The 24,489-nt window shown below is 48.3% G+C and overlaps 2 protein-coding genes across 5 annotated transcripts; one reads left to right on the forward strand and one right to left on the reverse strand.

Moving 5' to 3' along the window:
- Positions 1–401: 401 nt before the first annotated feature.
- KIRREL2 (kirre like nephrin family adhesion molecule 2) lies at positions 402–22,352 on the reverse strand. Of its 2 annotated transcripts, none has more exons than XM_078146334.1 (15): positions 6,320–6,576; positions 5,638–5,787; positions 5,353–5,502; positions 4,930–5,090; positions 4,558–4,708; positions 4,316–4,421; positions 4,058–4,206; positions 3,678–3,805; positions 3,453–3,585; positions 3,259–3,359; positions 2,916–3,135; positions 2,525–2,632; positions 2,287–2,396; positions 2,016–2,099; positions 402–1,361 (listed from the first exon to the last, which is right to left on the reverse strand). In XM_078146334.1, exons 1-15 carry the CDS (start codon positions 6,369–6,371, stop codon positions 1,032–1,034), a joined length of 2,133 nt encoding a protein of 710 aa, XP_078002460.1. In that variant the 5' UTR covers positions 6,372–6,576; the 3' UTR covers positions 402–1,031. The 2 variants fall into 2 exon arrangements, with proteins under 2 accessions (XP_078002460.1, XP_078002461.1); XM_078146335.1 differs by lacking the exon at positions 6,320–6,576 and adding an exon at positions 22,274–22,352 and having other exon boundaries at positions 403–1,361.
- On the forward strand, positions 20,386–24,180 carry PRODH2 (proline dehydrogenase 2). 3 transcript variants are annotated; one of them, XM_020977380.2, is made up of 10 exons: positions 20,386–20,671; positions 20,797–20,990; positions 21,145–21,280; positions 21,372–21,458; positions 21,544–21,624; positions 21,766–21,933; positions 22,010–22,176; positions 22,286–22,396; positions 23,614–23,699; positions 23,937–24,180. In XM_020977380.2, exons 1-10 carry the CDS (start codon positions 20,486–20,488, stop codon positions 24,104–24,106), a joined length of 1,386 nt encoding a protein of 461 aa, XP_020833039.1. In that variant the 5' UTR covers positions 20,386–20,485; the 3' UTR covers positions 24,107–24,180. The 3 variants fall into 3 exon arrangements, with proteins under 3 accessions (XP_020833039.1, XP_020833048.1, XP_020833059.1); XM_020977389.2 differs by lacking the exon at positions 23,614–23,699; XM_020977400.2 differs by lacking the exons at positions 23,614–23,699; positions 23,937–24,180 and adding an exon at positions 22,772–22,919.
- Positions 24,181–24,489: the final 309 nt, after the last annotated feature.

Genomic DNA, 24,489 nt, shown 5'->3' on the forward strand with positions numbered 1-24,489 from the left:
ACTCCCCACTCCATGGGCTGCCTCGGTAGCTGAAGGTGGTGGATAAGGGAAGGTTCCTGAATTGGGAACATTTCAGCTAATTTTCCCTTGGACTTGGTTCACAAAAACTGGGGCTGAAGGGATATAAACCTGTGGACAAAGTCTGGCTTCTGGGAAGGTGGGGGACCCAGATGCCTAGAACCCCCAGCCCCCCAACCCAACTCTTGCTCTGCAGTCCCCAGAACCTGCCGATGAAATGTGGAGGTGGGACACTGAATGGTCTGGGAACCTGGACACCTGAGTCTGAGAGGGGGGAAGGGTAGGCTAGGACCCCGACACCTGTGGCCCTGAGCCATAAGAAGCAGTCTTTGACCTACGTGGGCCCTCTGGGTTAGTTACTTGATGGTAAAAGAGTTCTCACACATACTTTTTTCCATTTTTTTAATTAAACATAAATATTCAAACCCCAACATTCACCCCATATTTTCAAATGCATATTTGCCCCAGCAATGGGGTCACCCTAAGAAATGTGCTCCAAATTCCCTCCTTCCCTACAGAAGGATGAGGTGGCCACCTTAAGTCCACCATCTTGGATTTCTGGTGTCAGGAGCCATCTTGGCACAGTTTCCATGAGACTGAGCATCTACCAGGCAAGGAAGGACCATCAGTTCCTGGTCCTCACACTGTCATGAATCTGCTTCCTGGGCCAGGAATGACTTTTTTGCTACATCTGTGTGCCCTTGATTCTGGCCTTGCCACTACCCTGTACACTTCCCCTTCCAAGGAGCCCACCCTAGCCCATGTGCCACTTTTGAGTTCTAAAGTGTAGGCATGTTTACACTTTGGCCTTTTCCATTTGCTGGGCCAAATGTCCATCAAGGTCTTGCTCCTCTTCCCCCTCCCCCCATTCCCAGACTTGGGCCGCTATGCTGAGGGGGAAATCTTGGCAGTTCAACGACTGGACCAGTTCATCACACAAGAAAGGACTGGAGACTTTACAAAGGCCTTCCATTGGCTGGAGTGGGTGACCAGCTATCAGTCTGAGGGGCAGGTCACACATGGGTCTGAAGGCGATGGTGGCCAGGAACAGGGAGGATAGTGTAGGAAAAGGGAGGGGGCCCAGGAACTGGGTCAGGGGTCCCATAGGGTGTGGATTTGACATAGCTGGTGAAAGCACGAGTGTATGGAGTGGTGAGGTAACCGTCCTGGTGCCTACAGAGACCACCTCGGTCTGGGGGGAATACAGCCAAGTGAGGGGTAAGATCATAGAACCCAGAAGGGCTGGTAGGGAAGGCAGGGGATGCTGAAGAGGAGAACAGGGCAGCTCCAGGGTCCTGGCTCACACTCACACCTCGAACTTTATAGTAGCCATTAGTGGGATCCTAGGGGGAGATAAAAAAGATAAAAATGAGACCTATAGAGATAAGGAAAAACGGAGAGAGGAAGGTCAAAGAGGCGGTGCCCAGGAGTAAGCAACAGAGGTAAAGAAAAGGGGCCAACAGAGCCACAAGAAGAGATATACAGAGTATAATGAGGACAGAAAGATGGGAAGACACTTATGGGCAAGGCCAAAGAGAAATAAAAGAACTACCAGAAACAGGGAGCCACCAGAGAGAAGTAAGGCTGATAGACAAGGAGAGACAGATGGAGAAACACAGGGTGAAAGACAGAGGAGACACAACTAAGAGGTCCCTGAACAGTGGTGGAAAGGCTTACGGGTGGGGCTGGGAAACTGGGTGGCGGGGGACGGACAGGAAAACATACAGACATCAGCAGTGATGTGTCAGGGAAGGGAGACAAGAGTTAGGCCAGCACAATGCATACGTCAGGACAAAGGAGACACAGCGATTGAAAAGAGGTGGTAAGGTGACCCATGTAAGGACTGAGGAAGAGATGGAAGGAGAAAGCAGGGAAGTGACGGAGGGGGCCCATAAAGAGACGGAGGGAAGAAGTCATAAAGAGATATGAAGACAGACATGGGAGGGGGACCCAGACCCTACAGGCTCCGGGCCCCGCCCTCGCCCTGCTCCGCCCACCTTGGACTCAGGCCCCGCCTCCTCATCTCCAGCGAAGTCGCTCTGCTTGGTGTGGGAAGTGCCGGTGGACTCGCTGCTGGGGACCTGAGGGGAGGGGGTCGTGACTATCATTGAGTGTCCAGGGGAGACCCCCTCCCACCCCTATGAGCCACCGCCCAGGCCGCCACTTCCGACTTGGGTTTCGGAAGCCTTCAGCTCCCATGCCCCGATCTCGCGGGGCTCACGGGAGTCGTGGGGCGCTGAGCGCGAAGGGGCGACCAGAGGTCCAGACCTGGTCTTCCTGGCTCCCCTCCTCCTCTTCCTCGGGGGCCCGAGGGCTGCAACCATTGCTGTTGGTGATTTGGACCAGTATGTCCCGCTTGGAGATTTTTGCTCTGGAGCCTGAGGGTGGGGAAGAAGGCGGAGCTAGAGGGCGGTACTCCAGAAACGGAGAAAACTGAACAATGAGTGACTAGGGGGCGGGCTGAGGCAGGGACCCGACCTCGAAGAGCAGTTGCAACTACACTGACCTCGGCCTCGGTGCCAGCAGCAGTGGGCGCCCCCCGCGATGAGCAGTAGTAGTAAGGCAGTAGCCGCTGCAGCCACTCCGGCCACGATCCGCACCAGGGGCAGTGGGTCTGGGAGGGGGACACAGGGGTCAAAGGGGTTAAGGAAAAGTTTCGGGAGCCCGGGGCGGGGATCCAAGCAATCCGGAAAGTAGGCCACTTTGGGGAGTTTTAAGGCCCGCAAAAAGTCTCGTCGAATTTGGGTCTGCAAAGGGAGGAGTCCCTGGGGAATGTGGAGGTGATGGGGCCCTGCTGGGGGCCTAAGGTTTGGGAGATCTACAAGGATTTGCGAGGTCCAGCTCCCCTCCTGTGGTTCTCTGGGCCCTTTGGGGATCCAGGGATCCTCGGGGCTCACCAGTGCGGGTCAGCCCAGCCCGGGCTCCTGCCTCGCCCAGCCGGTTGCGAGCGCTGCAGTTGAAGTCTCTGGTGAAGTCTGGTTCCCGAGTCCCCGAGATGTGCAGCACCGAGAGCAGTCCCCGTCGCCCACTCCCCGTGGCCCCCGGGGCGGGGAACGTCTCTACTAGGAAGCGGCCTCGAGAACCCGAGGCGAGTGCGCCCTCGCCCCAGGACCAGACCTGGGGGGAGAAGGAACAAAAAACGGTTGAGCGGTCGGGAGATGAGACTGACGGTCGGGGGTGTGGAGGCCCAGGCGGAAGCGTCGGGAGTAAGGGAAATGGGGATCGATTAGGAAACCTTACCACTGCATCGGGTGCTGGAGATGCGAGCACTAAACACTCTAGCCGGGCAGGGGCTCCCAGAGCAGCGGGGGACGAATTCAGGGCAGTCACTGCTGGGGGGCCTGGGAGGATTCAAGGTCCAATCAGAGATGACCCCGTCCCTCACCCTGGCCCATCCCCTCCCTGTTGTCCCGTCCCCCAAAGCCTCTGCTCACCATGCACAGTCAGGGGTGCCTCTCCTATGCCGCCCCCCACTCCTGAGGGTCCCGGCTCTGCATGACACTCGTAATATCCGGCGTCCCCGGGCCCCACAGCCACCAGACGCAACGTGGGCCCCGAGCCCAGGATCTGGGGACGCATGGGGAAAAGTCATCAGGGGAGCTGGCAAGGAGGGGATGAGTTAAATCCAAAGCCTCTGCCCCCAGCACTCCAGCCCTCACCTTCGTCCCCCCACGGCGAGTCCACGTCACTTGTGGGGGAGGGTTTCCCTTCCAGGTGCAGGTGAAAGAGGCATCTTCTCCCACATCCACAGCCACTGGCTCAGGTGGAGACAGGAGGAGGGGACCGACTGGAGGTTTAAGGGAGATTGTCAGTGAGACTAAGGCCCCAGGACTATTGTCTCCTAACTCAGAGCCTCAGGTATCCAGACCTCCTAACTTCCCCCCCCCCACACACTCCTTTCCATACAGAGGCATTAGGAGCACCTCAGGGCCCTGTCACCCGAGGAACCAAGGCACTGAGACTTCCCAAGCCCGTAGGAACCCTGGCAAACAGATTCTTCACCTGCTGCAGCCACAGAGCTTGGGCCCACTCTACTCACACTGCACATCCAATGCTGTGCTCCTATTGGTACTGCCCACAGCATTGGTCACTTCACAGGACACAGGTTCAGTCAGGAAGGAAGCATCAGCTTTTGCCTCTAAAAGGGGCCCACGAGCTCCAGGAAGCACAGATCCCCCTTTCGCCCACCTGAGAGATGGGAAAGACCAATATTGGAGAGGGTCTCAAGTATGGGGGGGCTATGCAGTCCTGGGAGAGTCCCATCTTTTGGGGGCTGGGAGTATGTGCAGGGGCTCACCTGTAGCCAGTGACTGGGGGATGGGCTGTTGCTCTGCACAGAAATGTGACCTTCCCACCCTCAGGCACTGTCTGTGGCTCGGAAGACAGAGTCACCACAGGGGGATCTAGAAGATGGGAGGGGATTGAAGTCAGAGTAAAGAAGAACCTGCCCAGCATCCTTTTTTTCATCCAACTCTTTCTTCTCTGTCTAAGATTCCCCTGAAGTTCCCTACAGAACCCAGAAGTCCAGTTTTCACTTACACTGCAGGCTGAGGGTGACCTCAGTGTCTTTCCCCCTGGGCAGGGCTGGGCTTCGGGCCTGGCAGATGAAGGAGGCACCATCATCCCGGGCAGTGGGGGTGATTGAGAGGGAGCTCTCAGCTGTTCCCAGAATCCCACTGGCCAGTAGGGTCTGGGAGGTGGGTGAGTAGAAAAAAGGAATGGGGTGAGTGGTGGTTGACCTCTTTGACCCTCATCAAAGGAATGGCCTAGCTTATTTCTCATCCCTCCTGCCCCAATCTAAGGTCACTATTACCTCCAAAACTTTTGCCAAAGCCTCCATAGATAAATGTTTTTCATTCCCTTTCCTCCCCATGCTGTGAAGTAGGAGACAGCTCCATATTATAATCTGACCTGGCTGTAACTGGCTCCCTCCAGACGGACACCATCCCGAAACCAGAGCAGCTCAGGAATGGGGCGAGCTCCACCTCGGGTCCGGCAGGTCAGGTTCCCAGGAACCCCAGCAACCAGAGCCACAGTTGGGGCCCCTAGCACCTCAGGTGCTTGTGGGGGAACTGAGGAGAATAGGAGAACACTGAACTTCCAGACCTCCCTATCCCATTAGAGACTCCATCCTGTGCCTACTAAGATTGGGGATAGTTGGGGAACAGGGGAGGCAGATACTTGAGACCCTGAAGTGACACAGAGGGGACAAGTCCTTGAATCCCTGAGACCAAACACATGAATCAGGGGTGGGAAGGAGCTGGGCATGTGAGTGTGGGGTGGGGTGGGGAAATGCCTGAATCCCAGGTAGAAAAAGGATCAGGAGTTACTCACCCAGTACTTGGAGCCGAGCAGGCCGGGATCGAAGGGCAGCCTGGGTGGCCTGACACTCATAGGATGCTTCATCCCCAAGTTCAGCTGTCCCAATGTGCAGATCATGGTGGCCACTGGTCCTGTCTCCCACTATCCAATAACGGGACCACCCTGGGGGAGGCACATAATAAAAGGGGGAAGGTTCACATTTCTAAATCCAAGCCTAGACAGTCTCAATGCAGACTTCCCTAATCCCCCTTAGAGAGATGTTCCAGCCCCTAAATCACTCCAGAGGGTTCTTCTCACCAGGCAGGTCCCGTTCACCCCCTAGGGCTAATCCATCCTTTGTCCATTGAACCAAGCCATGGTAGCCGCTGAGAGCACAGGGGAGCGTTGCCTCCTCCCCCAGGACAACTTCTAGGTCCTCCGGTTGCTGTGTGAAGTGGGGAGCATGGCCTGGCGTGAGGGGAAAGATGAGTCAGAGCTTCTCAGGGAGATGCAGTGTGCCAAACCTTCATCAGCCTCTATCACAGGCCTTGGAATGCCCAGATCTTCAGTTAGACCTCTCCCCCAAGGTAGTGGTGGGAGCAGAATTGGACCTCAAGCATCTACTCCAGCCTCTCCCTTTGTCCCCAACCTCAATGATCTTTGGTGCAAGGTAACAGAATTCCACTCCACCAGTCCCTTCCCCCAGGACCCAGGCATCCAGATCTGTCATCTTCCTTTTATCCTGGAATGCTGCTACTGGTAATCCTGGCAGCCTAAAGTGACAATGATACTTGTTTCTCTCCTTCCCTCCCTGAACGTTGGAGCTGGTACTCCTGGCTCTGAGGGCCTCTCCCACCCCACCAGCTAGAGTTGAAAAAACATATGGGGAAACAGGTACATGGGTACTGTCCCTCCTCTACTCCCTTCCTCCCACTTAACCTAGGCATCCAAGAGGGTGGCACCTTTGTCCACATCCTATACCCGCCATCCTATCCCGTACCTGCATTGGAGCCGAAGAAGAGGAAGAAAAGAAGTAAGTGTAATGAAAGCATCTTGGTGTTCTTGTGTCTCCCTCAAGTCCTCAAACTTTCTGTGCTAATAGTAGTCCCCACCAAAATGCTGGTCTTTCGTCCACCCACACTTCTGCTCACTCTGGCCCAATAAGAAGAAATTCTGACAGCTCTTGTGCCCTTGGCCCCCAAGGCGGGCTCTGTGACCCCTCAGGCTCAAGCTCCTGGAAGTCTGGCTCTGGCTTCTGCTCCCAATCTCTCTGCTTGCCTGATGTTCAGTAAGTCCCGGGGGGGGGGGGGGGGCTGGGCCTGGCTACACACTTAGGCAGCCTTCCTCTGCCCCGCCCCTAACTGGACACGCCCCTCCTCATTGAGAAAACCCTCCTCAGGCTGAGAATTAGAGACTGGAGAGGGGGGACAGTTTAGGAAAGGAAGTGTGTAGTGGGGGGGAGCCACCTGTCGCGAAGGGAGGTGGAAGGGGAGCAGTGGGCTAGGGGACAGAGGTGTGGGTCCCAACATAGGAGCAGGGTTTAGGGGACCAAACGCCAGGTTCTCTTGTTGGGGCATGGCTGCACCTCCAGACTCCAGGGAAGCAGCTCGTTCAGTTAGTGGAACAAACTTGCTCAGGCAGGGCCCTAGGGTAGGAAGCTGAGTCTCCAGGGCTCCCCGAGTGGAAAAGAAGATATAAACGGTCCAGGCCTCAAGGGTTCCAGCTGAGCTGGGGACCTACAGGATGTAGGGCTATTTTTAGCTTGAGATCAAGGTCAGATCAGGGTCAGTAGTTGGGGGGGGGAACTGAGACTCAGCCATGGGGGAGGTTCCCCACCCCTGATCCTGGGGACCCCATCCTCCTTTAGAGTTTTCAGTCTGATTATGGATATTATAGCACAAAGTTCTTATTACTAAACTCTGCCAACCCTTCCCCCTGCCTTTTTTTTTAAATCAGAAACCAGGAATCCTGTTTCCCACATCTCTTTGGGGGTCCAGACATTCTGTCCACAATCACCCACAGGACTAAGCATCCTGTCTCCTATCTCTTGTTGCCACCCTCCATCCCCTCCCCTCCCCCCCGCAAGATCTCAGGCATTCATGTCCCCACACTTCCCTCTGCCTCTTCACTGCCTCGGTGGTCACCCTGGAGACACAAGAAAAGTAGGAGGAGCCAGGGACTAGGAGGCTGGGAACAGAGCAGCTTGTCCTGACGGTTCAATGAGGGTCCCAGCCGTGCGTTCCCACGAGGGCTAAAGGGGTCTACCGGCAGCTGGGACAGGCAGGTGGGAGGGAAGGGAGCATATCCCTGAGAAATATCCTCTTCCCACAACTAGAGAACAGAAGACTAGCCACCTGGGTCCTTAGGAAAAGGGAAAGATAAGGGGGGATGGATGCCTCGGATTCTGGGATGGGGAGTGGGGGGGTGGGGGGTGAGGCTGGGGAGCTGAACACCTGGGTGTCCTTCTGAGGAGAGGGTGGGGAGAGGACTGGAAGCCTGGGTCTCTGAGGAGAGGCTAGATGCCCAAGGACTTAAATGGCTGGGGGCAGGGGGAGGGAAGGGGGGGAAAAGGGCAGATGCCTCAGGCTCAACTCTGAGAGGATGCCATGTCCTGCAGGGTCAGAAATCCGGCCTTAAATCACCCAACTTCATTGGATTTAGCCACCAATCCAAACGCCTACCTCAGTACTACAGCCCCCCCCATCACGCTGCCTGAGGATTTGGGGATCAGCAGACACTAGACATCTGGCTGAATGCCTGGGTTCCAGAGCTATGGGGGAGGGGGGGCCAGGGGAAAGAAGGGCAGTGCAGAGACGAGAGTAAGGAAACTTGTGAACAATTTCCCCCAGATGCTTTTGCTCTCTACCGCCCCCCCCCCATGATGGAGATGGAAAGAGGGAGCATCTGGGATGAGGCCCTAGGGAGCCAAGTCAGGAAATAAGCTGTTGCTGGGCAAAGGGAAGGAAAAGAAAAGTGCTGGGGGAGGAGAAGTGAAGGGTGATGGTGAGATCTGATGCTAATTAAAGATGATGAGATTCCTGGCTAAAGGCAAGTGCCCCAGACCTTCTCTCTGCCTCTAAGACTCTTTGGATATAACCACCCTAGATTAAGGCATATTGATCTGAGGCAAGGCACCACAAACCCTACCCTTGGTCCATAATTCCAGATACAGGTGGTACCCAGCCCTCCAGTCTGCTCCAATCAAACTCCCAAGCCCCCAGCTCTTTTATGCACCCTTCTACCACCCAGGGACCCTAGGGATGTGGCCCTCTGGTTTCCACCCTCGTGCTCTTAGATTCTTGCCCATTAACAGCTCACATACCAGCTCCTAAGATCGCCTAGATTCTCCAGAGCTGGCTTTCCCAGGGCGAGAAAGGCTTAGGGTGACTACAATACAAATACAATACAAATCAGAAAAATTTGAGAAAAGAGGCTGGGGCAAGGAAGAGGAGGAAGAGGAATCTAAAGAAGTAGGTGAACAGAGGGGAAGTGACATGAGAGGGTTTAGAGACCTGGAAACTGGGGTTCCCTCTAAAACAGTCTTCCCTCAACAGGGGGTGCTAAAAACTGGGTAGGAAGTGTTCAGGAACATGGTGGGAGGAAATTGCCAGAAGGAAGGACTCTGAGATGGGGGTGTGTGGAGTGATGTGATTGTGTGAGTAAATCTCTGGGAGCTAAAATGAGAGCAGAAGAGGCTTATCCCTTACAAGGGACATCAGCATATGGTCCAGGAATTATAGGATGTGGTAAGGGAAGAAACAGAGTGATTGACAAGAAACAACATTTATTCATTAGTTAACACTTATTGGGTTCAGAACCCCTGAAAAAAACTTCCCAGTGCCCAAGAAGGGACCTGTAGATCACCCAATTTTACCCCCTGAGCCCACCACAGGCCTAGAGATCACATAATGACACCTTGTGATGCCAGCTGAAGTCAGGGAAACACAAATCTATATACCTGTGAGGCCTAAGGATGCCTACCCTAAGTAGTATGGGGACCACATATCTCAACACCACCACTTCCATAACCTAACTGGAGCTCAGAGATACAACAGATAAGACCCCTGAGTCCCCACTGGGGCCAGGGAAAACCCCACAAAAACACAGCTGGTGGCTTTACCTATGATATAACAACTATGTGAGACCAAAAGGACCCTTCAGATACCATAATGACAAACACATATAGTAAGGGGTACAAAATGTTAGCCAAGCAGCCCTGGGTGCTCAGTGGGAACTCAGAAATTCCACAGTAAGTCATCTGTGAACCCCCTGGAAACCTCACAGGAAACACAAGAGGATGCTCCATCTGGTCCTAGAGATCCCACCATAATACTGCTGTTAAGTCCAGCTGGTATCCAGAAATGCTACAATCACTCCCATGAGCCCACTAAGATCTCAAAATAACACTAATGCCAACTGGGTTCAAACAACCTATAATAACAGCATCCACTGTGAAGACAGCAGAGTCCCAAACCATCCAGACTAATATATTTGTGAGCCCACTGGGAAATCAAGAATCCAAGAAATCAAGTTGGGAGACCCCAACTCGATCCCAGAGGCTCCAGGATAATTCTCATGAATGAATCAATGAAAAAAGCATTTATAAAGTGATTACTTATGTGCCAGGAACTGTGCCAAACATTAGAGATACAAATACAAGCAAGACAGTCTTTGCCCTCAAGCATTTACAACACATAAAGGGGAGGTATGAGAAGAGTGGTAAATACTGAGGTGACAGGTATACAAAGACAAAAAATAATTCCTGCCTTCAAGGAGCTTATATTCTCCTGGGGAGGAGAGAAAAACATGTGAACAGAAAAGTATATACAGCACATGACAATTTGAGGAGGGAAATAGCATAACTAGAAGGCTCTGGAAAGGCTTTCCAAAGAAGGTGGAAATTACTCATGACCTGGGCCTTGAAGGAAGCTCAGCATTCAAAGACTCAGAGGGAAGGAGGAAGTGCATTCTAGGCATGAGGGACAGCTGAGGCAAAAGCATGGAGGTGAGAGATGGAATTCTGAGTTTTAGAAAACAGGAAGTAAGCCATTTTGGCTATAACAAAAAACATGTGAGGGGGAGCAAGGTGCACTAAGCCTGGAAAGGCAGCTGGAACCAGGCTGTGAGGAGCTGAAGACAATGAGGAGCCCCAGGAGGTTCCCTAGCAAGAGAGTGATGAGGTCATCCTAGTGTTTTGTGGGGAGGAGGCAAACTGGCTAGGGAAGGGAGGGACCAGAAGCTGGAAGACTAATTAGGAGACTATCACAAATAGTCCAGGCAAGAAGTGTGAGGCGGATGATTGTATGAAGAGAAGGGAATGGGATACAAGAGAAAACAAGAGCCCAGCCTGAACCTAGAGATGACCCATCACTCATTACTATAGAGATCGAGGCCCTCCAGCACATGTGCTCTGACAAGGACCCAACAGGGTCAGCACCTCTGTGAACCTACTATGACTTAAGGGACCCTATCAGAAATCCCAGAGCATTCATTAGTGGCCCAAAGAACCTATAACAACATCCTTGACTATCTGACCTTGGACCAAAGACTATAAACTAATTGTCCTCTGAGGTAAGCAAGGGCATAGAAATTCCAAAATTGGCTCCACTATAGACCTGGAGACCCCACAATACACCTAGGTGATGCCAAATGATTTCAGAAACCCCTACAAAACTAATATGAGCCCATCTGTGGAAATGCACAGAGGCAGGAGGTAGAAGAACCTATACAGAGAACAGAAAGTATACCAGTTTTTTAGAGTGTAGGAATGAATGAAAGGAAGTAGCACAAAATTGGTGTAGAAAGATAGGTTGGAGATTGAGAAAGAATTTAAAGGTGGAATGGAGGAATTTGTGTTTTCTCTTAGAGGCTTCAGGGAGCCATTGAAGCTTCTTGAGCAGGGGAGTAACATGGTTAGATCTATAAGAGTAATTTGGCAGCTATGTGGACTTCTGACCAAGATAGTTGCCTGAGCAGAGGCAGGCAGATGAACTCCCCTACATTACTACAACAAAAATCTAAAAAAATCCCATCAGGTCAAATAATGATATAGAAATCCAATGAAAAGTCAACAGGAATATTTAAGCACTTGTGATGTGACAGGCACTGTGCTAAGTGTAGAGACACAAAGATAGGCCAAAAACAGTCCCTGCTCTTGAGGATCTCACAGCCCAATGGTGGAAATAACCTGAAAACACTATGTACCAATAAGAAAAAGACAGGATAACATGGAGAAAACCTAGGACAGAAGGCACTAAGATTACGGAGCCCTGAGAAAGGCTTCTTGCAAAAAAAAGGTGGGATTTTAGCTGAGACTTGAAAGAATCCAGGAAAGCCAGGAAGCACAGGTGAAGAAGGAGAGAGTTCCAGGCATGGGAGGCAGCCAGCCAGTGAAATTGACACAAAAGGTTAAGTGACTTTTTTCTACCCCAGAACTGTGCAAAAAGCCAGAAGTCTAGGGCAAGAGAAAAGCCTGCACTAGTGTAGACAAACAAGTAGAAAAAGCCACTTATTCTATTTTATCATTTTCACTGGCTTCAAAAGTGAAATAAAAGATCTGGAGGAATGAATTAGAAGAATAAACAGCTTAGAAAAGAAAGTCCTAGTAATAAACGCTCTGAAAATTAGAAAAGATCAGATATCAATGACTCCACAAAGCAGCAAGGAATATTAGAACAAAATAAGAAGGTTGAAAAAAGTAGGAAAATGAATATATAAAAAACAACTTACCGAGAAAATATCTCAAGGAAAGATAATTTAAGAATTTTTGGACTCTCTGAAAACCAAGTATTCAAAGGATGTTACCCACCTCCTGACAGAGATGATTAATTTAAAGTTCAGAAAGAGACATATTTTTGGACATGATGACCACAATGTGGACATGTTTTACTTGACTATGCTTATTTGTTATAAGGTTCCTTTCCCCCCCCTTTTAAATGATGGAATGGGGCAGGGGAGGAGGATTAACAATAATGATGCCCAAAAAGCCCCCTGAAATATTTTTAATGCACAGAGAATAGGAGGAAGTTCATTAGGAAGTACAGACAAGCAGGACAATTTTGAAAAGTAACATGCTGAATTTATCATATACTTTTAAAAAAGCAAGTGATTATCGGTTGATAACAATTAGTCAGGCTTAGCCTTTTTTAAAAAAGAGGTATTTTACCTCTTTTTATGTAGACTAATACTTCACATGCAATCTTTGTTTTATATTCTGCTTGCATGCATGTAGGTGCTCTGTTTAAATTCTGGAAAAAAACCCAATCAATTAAAAATTTGACAGCTCTGTGGAAGTTTGGAGAGCTGAGAAAATGGAGACAGGGAGACTAATTAGGATGCTATTGCTATAGTTCAAGTTAGAGGTGACGAGGACTTGAATTAGGGTGGGGGAACTGTGAGTTGAGAAGAGGACTAATGAGAGATATGTCGTGGGGGTAGAATCCAAAGGATTGGAAACTGGATATGGGAATTGAGGGAGAGGGAAGAGTTAAGATTATTCTAAGGTTCCATGACCTGAAAAATAATGGTTCCCTCAAGAAAAACAAAGCATACAGGAAGAGTAGTGAGTTTAGGGAGGGAAGATAAAGAATTCTATTTTGGATACGTTGAGTTTCAGAGGCCTATGGGATATCTAGATGGAGATGTCAAGCAAGCAATTAGTTATGGGGGACTGGAACACAGGAGAAAAGTAAGGTCTGAATATGCAGATTGGGGAATCTGCATAGATAACTGAACCCATGACAGTTGATGAGATCTCCATGGAAGAATGCGTGGAGAGGGAAGAAAAGGGGGCTCAGGAAGAAGTTCTGAGGGTACATCCATTTACAGGCGACAAGACATGAATGATGATCCAGCAAAGGGGTTAAAAAGGAGAAAGAAGCCAAATAGGGAGAACTAAGAGAGAACAGTGTTACAAAGATCTTGGGAGTGAATATGTCTAAGAAAGATTGGCCAGCAGTGTCAAATGCTATTGAGAGGCCAAAAAGGATGGATGAGGAAGAAGGAAAAGCCAGGGTATCTACCAATTAGGAGAATATGGGAGACTTTAAGAAGCGTCAGTTGAGTGGTGGGGGAGGGCATGTTTTTTGTTGTTCAGTCATGCTGACTCTCTGGGACCCCATTTGGGGTTTTTGTGACAAAGATACTAGAGTGGTTTACCATTTCCTTCTCCAGCTCATTTTACAGGTGAGGAAACTGAGGCAAACAGGGTCAAGTGCCTTACCCAGGATCACATAGCTAGTAAGTGTCTGAGGTCAGTTTTGAACTCAGGAACATAAGTTTTCTGATTCCAGGCCTGACACTCTACCCACTGTGCTACCTAGCTGCCGGAGCATTTAAGTTCCAGGTACTGCTAAGTGCTTTATAACAATTGCCTTCTTTGATCTTCACAACAACCTTGCAAGGTAGGTGCTATTTTGATCCTCATTTTACAGTTGAGGAAACTGAGGTAGAGGTTAAATGACTTGCCCAGGATCATACAACTAGTATCTGAAGCTAAACTTGAACTCAGATCTTTGAGACTCGAAGCCCACGACACTATCCACTGAAAGCCAGTTTGCAAAGGGTTAAGAAGTAAGTAGAATGTGAAGAAGTAAAGGAAATTAATATAAACAATTTTTCCTAAGAGTGGCAGTGAAAAGAGAAGCTATATAGGATGATAATTTGAGGGGATTGCAGGGCTGACTTGTCTTCCCGTCGCTCCTAGGATAAGATACAAAATCTTCTGCTTGGCATTTAAGGCTCTTCAGTTTGCCTCCAGCCTATTTTTCCAGCATTATTTCAAATGAAAAGTAATAGGGTATTTGGAGTCAGAAGAGCTGGGTTCAAATTCTGGATCAACCATTATTTTTTCTGTGACATTGAATAAATTAATGAAAATGAATTTTAAAAGTATTTATTAAACAATTATGATGTGCAAAGCCCAGAGGATATAAACAGCAAGGACAGGAACTCCCGTTCTAATGGGAGACACAACACATATGGAAGGTTTCAGTTACAAGTCAGATGAAAAGGTCCCACAGTCCTTAGGGTACACCTGGAGATTAAAGAAGATGGTAACGTGTCATTTCTGATAAAAATCAGATTCTGATTTGGCAGCGTCAAGGACTTGGGTAGCAACAACTTTCTTTGCAATCTTCACTAGCTGTGGGAGCAGGTTCCTAGGATGACGGCTGTGGGCACTGTGCTAGAAGTGATGCCAACACTCTCGGAGGCCAGGTTCCTAGGGTTTGAGAGGTTTGACTTGCTTGGTCCTCGGGACAAGTAACTTAACCTTTTACAAAATCACTACATGTGAGAGTCGGGAGGGAATTTGGTGGCTATCTAGTCCATCATTAAAAGAATACCTACTATAACATATCTGACAAGTGGTTGCCTAAGCTCTATTTAAAGACCTCTAAGTAAGGGGAACTAGCACTTCTACAGGCAGGCCATTCCACTTTGGACAGCTTTGTTCCTTAGGAATTTTTTGCGATGTATAAGAGAACAGCCTGTTTTTCCTGATGCATCAGGAGACTCTCATCCTGAACCACTATGAAGCTCACAGTAAATGGTGAGTGTAATGAGAAAGCCAAAGGGCTCAGCTGATGCAATTTCCACATGCACTTTGGAGCAAGTGAAGACATTCCATAACTAGTTTTGGTCTGCTAACCTAATGTTGAAAAGGAGCCTCTTCAACTGGCCACAACTTCCTAGCCAGAACTGGCTATGTATTTAAAACAGATTAGTTAAACTCATTTCTTTTTTCAACTTTTTTCTTGCCTTCCAGTCTGCTAGTTCCAATGAGAAAAGAGAGACAATGCTGTAAGGGGATGTGCCCAGGGCTCTACCCAGCCAATGCTGACCTGTGGTCAGTGAATATGGGTCTGAGTTCTGTGGAAGAATATTAAAAACCTACTTTTTAGTTCAACTGAAAATACTAAGAAATAATGTTTTCTCCAGACTAAAAACCCTTTTCAGACTTTTCCCTCTTAAGGTCCCATGAAATGGATCAAAGGCAAAGGAAAAAAGGCAAAGGTCCCAGAAAATGAATAAAAGGTGATAACGAAACTTAACTCTCATCTAGATAAGATCACTGCCTATCCGTCCCCTGCAGTGATTGGTGCCATCACCCATTTATGGATAATGTCCTCTTTTTCATTCAAGAATTGAGTTACTGATCAAAGGAACGCCTTTCCGTCCTTAAGGAGTGATCAAGGAAGGAACTGTATAGTGACTGTTTTTGGAGTGTTAACCCCAAACTGTATTTAGCATGTTATGATCTTTGCCTTGTTCAAGAGTCCTATAAATGTTACCTCAAATCATCTCAGGTTAGAGAGAGGCATCTCAGCATAGGAGGAACTATGCCAGGTTGAATCTCTCTCATCTAGGAATGGTTTGGATATAGCATAATGTTCTGCAGACTTGTGCCTCAAATTCACAGTAGTAATTTTTTTCTCCATGACAGTTTTGTCTTTACCTTTGTTTTTTTCTCATTTTAGGTAAAGGAGATTGGAGGCTATGATCTTGTAAGCCTCAAAAGGTCAAGAGATTGAGTCACCAGGTCTAGGAGTGAAGCCTATGCTAAGATTTGCAGCCAGCTTTTTTTTTTTCTTTGTGAGGCAATTGGAGTTGTGACTTGCCCAGGGTCACACAGCTACTAAGTGTCAAGTGTCTGAGGCTGGATTTGAATTCAGGTCCTCTTGACTCTATCAAGGCCAGAGCTCTATCCACTGTGCAACCTAGCTGCCCCTGCAGCCAGCTTTGAGGACTAGAGAAGCAACCCTTCAGGACCTAGCTCAGCAGTATTTGAGAGAAGAGGTTGAAGAACCCTCCATTAACATTCACCTAGTAGCAATGCTACATTTAGACCTGAACTTGGTGGGATCAATATTATGTAGAAATCGAATTCAGTTTGAGCCCATTCACTCCAGAGACCAAGGTGAAATATTGAGAAGGTTTGTACTTATGTTCTTGCTACATATCTTTGAGGTAATTGCTCAAATGGAACAAGGGTGCTAGTAACTGATGGCTAACAGTGGGGGACATCAGGGCATTGAAGAAGAGCTATCCCAACCCCTTAGGGATACCCCTAGAACTCTGAGGGAAGAGATGTAACCAGCTAGCTCCGGAAAAGTGAAGCCAAAGAGCTCAATATGCTGGCACCAAGTCTAAATTTGATGCTTTGCAGTTTCTATCTATCGTTCTTCATTTTGCTCTCTACGGCAAAACAGAATAAATCTAATTCTTTCACCAAACAGTCCTTCAAAGACCTGAAGGTGACTCTCATGTCCCCGAGTCTTCTCTTGAGTAAATAAGCCCAGTTCCCTCGGCCAATCCTTATATATCACAGCTGAACACAATACTCCAGGATTAGGTCCAACAGAAACAAAGAACAGAGCTCTACAGCTTCCCTATTCCTAGAAGCTATGCCCCCCCATCAATGCAGCCCAGGACTGCATTTGCCTTTTTAGCTACCACAGCACATAGCTGACCTATACTGATTTACAATCCACTAAAACCCTCAGATCTTTTTCTCAACAACTCTGTGCTTCCCTGTCTTCTACTTGTGAAATTGCTTTAATCTTTATTTTACTTTATTGTATCCAAGTGTAAATCTATCTCTAACTTTACCTTCTTCAATTCAGACCAATGCTTATCCAGATTCTTTTGGAATCTGATTCTGTCATCCACTGATGTTAGCTATCCCTCCCAGCTTTACGTTATCTGCAAATCTGGTAAACTTACCATCTGTACCTTTATCCAAGTTATTGATAAACACGTTAAAACAGCACAGGGCCAAACATAGGTTCCTATAATCCCCCACTAGAAACTTCTTGCCATGCTGGCATTGAACAATTAAATACCTGGAATCCAGCTAGCCAACCAACTCCAAAGCCATCTGAATGTCTTATTATCTAACCCATATTCCTCCATCTTCTCCTTATGACAAGTATGAGATACTTGTTCAAAAGCTTTGCTGAAACCCAGGTAAACTATAGCCACAGCATCCTTCTCATCTACTACTTTAGCAACCCTTTCCAAAAAGGAAATGAGGTCATCTAGCATGATATGTTTTTGATGAAGTCAAGCTGATTCTTTGTAAATTTGTTTTCCTTTTTAGATGCTTGCCATCCATATATTTAATGATTCATTCTAGAATTTTCCCAGGAATCTAAGTGAAGTTTATTGGCCTTCAGTCTGCAGATTCTGTTTTCTTTCCCTTTTGAATTTGGCAGGACATTTGTCCTTCACCACTTTTGGGGCATCTCTCCCACTTTCCACGATCTTTCAGATATCAATGAAAGTGGCTCTGCAATGGCATCTGCCAGGTCTTTTCACAGCCCAGGGATGTAGTTCATCAGTGCCAAATGACTTGAATTCACCAAGAACAATGAGGTGCTGTGATTTCATTATCTCCTTATCTTGTGTATCACCTCTCTGGTAGTCACTTTTTGCTGTTCATTTCCAGTATAAAGGTCATTCTCCTTTACAGAGAAAACAGAATGAGAATGGAGCAGCTCTTTCTCTTTATCATCAGTTAGTATCATTCCTTCTACCCCCAGCGAAGGTCTTATCCTTTCTTTTTGATTCTACTCCCCCCCCCAATATAATGGGGCTCAGTTGAAGGAGATGGACTAGATGACTTCTCAGATGCCTTCTGGTTCTAATTGTCCAATCTTACGTGGTACAGACTGCCTGGGCACTTGACCAGGCGTCCCGAGTGACAACTGAGGTGCTGCCACATAGTAAGAATTGCCCATACTTGGCTCACTTTCTCCTTTCTGCATGCCCCAAAGCAGGTTTTCACTTTATTAATTAAGTAACCAGATGGCAATACATGCAATCTCACAGTTCAGTGTTTTCAACAGCACATTATCCAGTGTGCATGTACAGGCTTTGCTAAGGCTACAGTATCTTCATGCCTTATCACAGGACACTGACTTACAAGCTTTTAGACTACTCTGAATAGACATATGGTTTGGGACATTCAGGGCTGACTCTGATTCAATTTTTATCTAGCGATATGAAAAAAGAAAATGGAACATTGTTCTGAAATATTAAATATAACAGGGAATTGATTGAGGAGGTCCTTGATCAGTTAAGTCCCCCAGTCCACTTGTTGAAATTATAATTTGAGACTTTCACATTTGCAGTTTGCATGGGTGTGGGGCAGAAAAGCCTTTTCAGATTTTTGAGTGGCCCCATCTGGAAAACATAAAAACCTTCCTCCTCTTACCCTCTCCTCCTCCCCCTCCAACATAAAATTAGAGAAATCTTGATTTGGCTCTTGTCCCTGCCATGTACATTCTGACCACCATTTCCCAATGCACAGGCAATCCAACAATGCAGCCATACACATTTTATCATACAAGGAAACAAAATGATGGTTAAGTTACTTGGTGGAGCATAGCTTTTTGCTTCTGCTCTCCAAATCTGGTGGTAGAAAGATTCTTCAAGTGGAAAGGAAGAAGAGATTTAGGGATTTAGGGAAATGTATACACTGACATATAGTTTTCTTTCTTTCTTTTTTTTGGCTAGGCAGTGGGGTTAAGTGACTTGCCCAGAGTCACATAGCTAGTGAGTGTTATGTGTCTGAGGCTGGATTTGAACTCAGGTCCTCCTGACTTCAGGGCCAGTGCTCTATCCACTGCACCACCTAGCTGCCCCTGCCCTACATTTTTCTACTTTCCAATGGCTTCCCAGTCAAAACTTCTACAAGAAGGCATAGCTAGCTGTCAGGAGCACATACTACATTAAACCCCTCTAGTATCTCCTCTTCACAAATTCCATGTTTAAGCCAGCTCTTCAAACTTAGCACTCCATCTCCAGAAATACTTTCCACTAAGGTGTCCTAGATGAAGACTTCTCTGATCCCCTCCCCCCATGTTGTCAGTTTTCTTTCTCTTCCTCAAATGACCTTGTATTATATTTAGCACACATTTTGTATTTCCTTCTCTCCCCCTGTCCCTAGTAGAATGTAAGTTTTTGAAGGACAGGGAACATCCTCTTTCTTAGTATACTCAGTGCCTAATATGGTGATTTGTACATGAGAGGTTCTTGATAAATGCTGAATTGAACTGAATTCCTGAAACTAGAGAGATTCCACACCACCACAAGGTCTCACACAACGGATGGCAATTAGGAGCCCAAAGGCCTCACAATAACGGTACTATAAAGTCCCACTGGACCCTACATAAATAGCTTTTAAGGCACCTTGGCCCAAGAACTCCAATATCAACATTTGTTGTTGTCATTCAGTCATTTCCGTCACCTCTGACCCTCTGTGACACCATTAGAGTTTTCTTGGCAAAGATACTGGAGTGGTTTGGCATTTCCTTCTCCAGTTCATTCATTTTACAGATGAAGAAACTGAGGCAAATGGGGTGAAATGTCTTGCCCAGGTCACACAACTAGGAAGTTTTTGAGGCCAGATTTGAACTCAGGAAGATGAGTCTTCCTGACTCCAGGCATGGTGCTCTATCTACTACATCACCTAGCTGCCCTAATATGAACCTAGAGCCTAGCAATTATGCTTATTTGAGCCCAGGGAAGTCATAATAACTTACCTCCCCCCATTCCATCTTGGTCCTGAGATTGCACAATACTCCCCCAATGAACCCAGCCAGGGGCCAGACACCCTACAGCGGTAGTCTTTGGCTCTCAGCCAGGCAGAGTAAAAAGTTCCTTCCCCCTCCTTTTCTCCAACCATGGTATTTGGGGTACAGGCTTCTCATTCTCCCACCATTCTTATTAACAAGGCAACTAAGGCTGGGAATAGACTGTTATGAATGGTGCCAGAATCAAGGGTAGTTCCTTGAAGCTCAGGCTACTCTCTTTCCCAAAGAGTTAGACTGGAGAAGAGAAGTGGCACATGGGTAGCTCCTGGACTGCTGTCTAGTCCTAATAAATAACTCAATCCAGTACAGAAATTTGGGAACATGTTTTTCAGAACCCCCAAGAATTCTAGGTCTCCTCCCCTGCCCCCCATCCCAAACTTGAACTCTGCCCCAAGTCTGGTTAATGAATTACCCATCTGCTTATCCACCCACCAAGGAGCCACTGACCCTGTGTTCCCCCCAGTTAATTGGTCATCTGCTACCCAAGAGGTGGGCAAACTGGATTTGTGGTTCCACTGATTGCCCTGATGCTCCCTTCCTTTGAGACTGCAGCCTAGGAGGCAGGCAGAATGCTTCGAACCAGCCAAGTACTACTATCTCGGGTTACCTCCTCTACGCAGGGCTCAGGAGCCCAGAGGCCAATTTTGCGGTTTGATGGGGAAGCATTCCGTCTCAAAAGGACAGGCGAACTAATCCGGGCCTTGTTAGTGCTTCGGCTCTGTGCATGGCCCCCACTGGTCAGTTATGGTCTAACGGTGAGTGTCTTCTGGTCCTCACCTCCAAGGGGAGAATTCTCTACCATATCCTCAATCCTAATTATAAGATAATTCTACAGAATTTTCCAATTGTAATTCTGTTTTTCCTTCTCCCTATCACCTAGCTTCTGTCTTGGTCCCGGAGGCTCCTGGGCTCCCGGCTATCTGGGGCACTACTTCGGGCTTCAGTGTATGGGCAGTTTGTGGCTGGGGAGACAACGGCTGAGGTGCAAGACTCTGTCCAGAGGCTTCAAAGACTTGGGCTGCGGCCACTGCTGGCTGTACCCACTGAGGAGGAGCCAGGGACAGACTGGAGAGGGTAAGAACATGGCTCAGGGGAGGATGAAATGTAAGATGGGGTTGAGCAGTTAAAGGAAGTTGGTGGGGATAAAAAAGGAGCGTTGGGGTTGAGGAGCCTAAAAGGAAAGGACCAGCAGGACCCTGACAAATCAGGTTCTCTTTCTGGTCTGCAGAGAAGCCTGGTATGAGGGAAACCTGAATGCTATGCTGCATTGTGTGGACCTGTCCTGTGGGCCCCCAGGATCTCTACCACCCCAGCCAGTCATCATGCAGCTCAGAGTGACAGCACTGACCAGTGCCCAACTCTGTGTAAGAGACCTAAGATGGGGAGAATTTGGGGGGCTAGGCCTAAAGCTGAATTCCTGAACTGTGTACCCCTTATCCCTTTTGCTCTTTTCAGAAAGAACTGACGCTCCGACTCAGGGAGACTGGGACTTCCAAAGAGCTAAGTCCTGAAAGGTTTGCTTCCACCATGGAAAGTGGTAAGGTGAGCACCTCCAACTACCTATTACCCCAAAGTTTTTATGAATGTCTCTCTGAAGCCCCCAAATCTGAGTTCTGCTTTCCCTCAGGACCTACAGATTTCCAGTCTCAGTCCTGAGCTGAATCAGCATCTCAAAGCCTCACTGAGCCGCTTCCATCGCATTGCTCAGGTAAACCTGAAACTCAGCCCCAATTCTTTTAAAGGTCTGAACTCTTACCCTTGCCCTCATTTTACACAAAGCCCTCATCTCTCCTATTGCTTTCTACAGTCAGAGTCCAGTGATCTCAGTCTCTTCTGTCCTCCTCCACAGTATGCCCGGAGCCAGGGTGTCCGGCTGCTAGTGGACGCCGAGTACACCAGTCTGAACCCAGCACTGACCCTGTTTGTGTCTTCCCTGGCTGTCCGTTGGAACTGCCGGGAGGAGGCTGATGAGGATGGGGCTCCCTGGGTATGGAACACCTACCAGGCCTATCTCAAGGTAACAGGAAGCCTGGGGAAAGGGAGTCCAAAAGCACTTGAGCCTATCATATCCCCTGCCTTCTCCACCATGTCAGGATACATATGAGCAGCTGAATCAGGCAGCAGAGGCAGCAGAGCAAAAAGGTCTGGGTTTTGGAGTAAAGCTGGTTCGTGGTGCATATCTGGATTCAGAGAGGGCAGTTGCTCAGCGTAACAGGACAGCAGATCCTACCCAGCCCAACTACGAGGCCACGAGCCGAAGGTAGGCAAAAGGGGTACTCTTACAGAGGGAATGAGGGTAGAGGCCTAGACTAGGTTTACCATGGGCCATGGACTCCAATGCCTTTCTTCCCATTCACCTTTTTTCCCAGTTATAACCGTTGCCTGGAGCTGATGCTGGGACATGTTAGCCGCCGGGGTTCACGGTGTCAGCTTATGGTAGCTTCCCACAATGAAGAGTCTGTGACCCAGGCCGTTAAGCGGTAAGGTGGAGGCCAGAAGACAGTGGGGAGCCAAGGGAGTGTCCCTAAGGAGGCAGGGAAGGACAAAGAGGGTAGGAGCAAAGATGAGAAACTTAGAGATTCAGAAACCATCAGAGCCGAGGAGGCACTTTAGAGGTAACCACTTTAATCCCCTTATTTCAAAGAGGTTCAGATTCCTATGAGGCCATAACAGATCCTAAAGATTAGGCAGAATCTTGATTTCCTCTCAGGGCCAAGGTTCTTTCCATCATACCAAGAGAGAGATTTAGGGTTTGAGGACAGGGAAATGGGCAGCTACACCAAAATATATGGTGTAGTGGAAGGGGTGTTGGACTGACAGGGTCAGGACTGACCTAGGTTCAAATTCTGCCTTAGACACTGCTGGAGTTGTGAAACCATGATAAAGTCACTGAACCCTCTCTGATCCTCAGTTTCCTCATCTGTAAAATGGGGTAATATCTGCTGTTACCTACCTCAAAAGGTTGTTGAAGGAGCAAGTGAGATAAAGCACTATCTAAATTTGCCTCTTTTGTTTACTACGAACTTTACATTGTACAGTTTTGTAACTAAAAGTCTTTCAGTTCCACCAAGATTATTAGTACCTATTCAGTGCCAGGCTCTGTCCTAGGCCCTGGAGATTCAAAGATAAGAGTGAACAGTCTCTGCCTTCAAGAAGCATATGTTCCACTCAGGGGAGATAAAATATGTTCACAGATAAGTAAATATAAAGCAAGTCAATTTCAAGAGGGAAGAGAGAACCCAGAAGGGAGGGGAACAAGAAAAGCTTGGCACCAATGAGGTAGTCTAGGACGGGAATGCATTCTAGGCATGGGGGGACCAGCCACTCATGCAAAGGCATAGAGAGGATACAACATCATCTCTGGTCAGGAGCACGTAGACGCATTTAAAGAGACTAGAGAACAGGAGTAACAGGAAATAAGACTGGGGGGGTTGGGGGGAGCCAGATCGTGGAGGGCTTTACATGGCAGGCTGAGGGTTACATGGCAGGCTGAGGGTTCCTAGCCCCCTCTCTGAGGCAACCACATACTATCATGCATTATAGCTCTCTGGGAAGTCTCTACTAGACTGGCAGCTCCAGGGGGGCAAGAGTGAGGTCTAACCTAACCCACTAAGCCAATGCTGAGCACAGAGCTCCACACATAGTAGGCACTCCAGTGTTTACTGTAGGGCATTAACCTTGATCTCAAATGCCACAGGATGTCAGATTTGGGCATTCCTCTGGATGGTGCTGTTTGCTTTGGACAGTTGCTAGGCATGTGTGACCATGTCTCCCTTGCCTTGGGTATGTGTTCCCATCACAGAACAACCTGCTCTCAATCCCTCTAACATGGGCAAAATTTCCATGGTTAAGATGGGACAGCCTTGGCCCTCTTCCCCTTCTCTGTCCACAATTTGAATCCATGCTAACCCCCAAGCCTACCTCTAGCCCACAATATTGAGTCAAGGCCTGGGCCTGGGCAGGAGGAATAATAACACAGGAGAAAGTCCTGCCCCTGCCCTGATGTTTCCTCTCACCCAGGGCAAGCTGGTTATGTCATCTACAAGTCTATCCCCTATGGTTCTCTGGATGAGGTGATTCCCTACCTGCTTCGTCGGGCCCAGGAGAACCGAAGTGTGCTTCAAGGGGCCAGGAGAGAGCAGGAGCTGCTGAGCCAGGAGCTTCTTCGGCGTTTGTCTCGCCGTCCTTAAGACCTCACCTCATTTCTGGCCTCCCCTCTCCTCACCCCAACATCTGACATTAAAGTCTCTGAGAGAAAATCGCATCTAATTATCTGTTGCTGTCTGGAGCTGGGGCCAGGAAATGCAGTTTCCTTGTAGTTGTCTCTTTGACCATGGGGCAAGCAACTTCATGTTTCTGGGCTTCCGTTCCTTCATCCACAACATGAGGGGATTGGATGAGATCATCCATAAGGGTTTCAGCCCGAGTCACTCTGTAGAATCCCTGAATTGGAGGTGAGGGTACCTAGGTCTCTAAGTAAGGGCTGAAGGGCAAAGTCCCTTCTGAGAACATAGGGACCCACTCTCTAAGCTACTTTGCAGGGTCTCTGAAATGGGAGAAGAGGCTGAGAAGG

This window comes from Phascolarctos cinereus, unplaced genomic scaffold, assembly GCF_003287225.1.
Source record: "Phascolarctos cinereus isolate Bilbo 61053 unplaced genomic scaffold, phaCin_HiC Scaffold_726;HRSCAF=1367, whole genome shotgun sequence".
Lineage (NCBI taxonomy): Eukaryota > Metazoa > Chordata > Mammalia > Diprotodontia > Phascolarctidae > Phascolarctos > Phascolarctos cinereus.

Bases quoted from the DNA above. Each gene is read 5' to 3' on its own strand.
- PRODH2 (XM_020977380.2), top strand. From the start codon at position 20,486: ATGCTTCGAACCAGCCAAGTACTACTATCTCGGGTTACCTCCTCTACG. The intron at 21,625-21,765 runs GTAAACCTGAAA...CCTCCTCCACAG, and splicing joins GCTTCCATCGCATTGCTCAG to TATGCCCGGAGCCAGGGTGT. The intron at 23,700-23,936 runs GTATGTGTTCCC...CCTCTCACCCAG, and splicing joins CCATGTCTCCCTTGCCTTGG to GGCAAGCTGGTTATGTCATC.
- KIRREL2 (XM_078146334.1), bottom strand. From the start codon at position 6,371: ATGCTTTCATTACACTTACTTCTTTTCTTCCTCTTCTTCGGCTCCAAT. The intron at 5,503-5,637 runs GTGAGAAGAACC...TGCCTCCCCCAG, and splicing joins GGGTGAACGGGACCTGCCTG to GGTGGTCCCGTTATTGGATA. The intron at 3,136-3,258 runs GTAAGGTTTCCT...TTCTCCCCCCAG, and splicing joins CTCCAGCACCCGATGCAGTG to GTCTGGTCCTGGGGCGAGGG.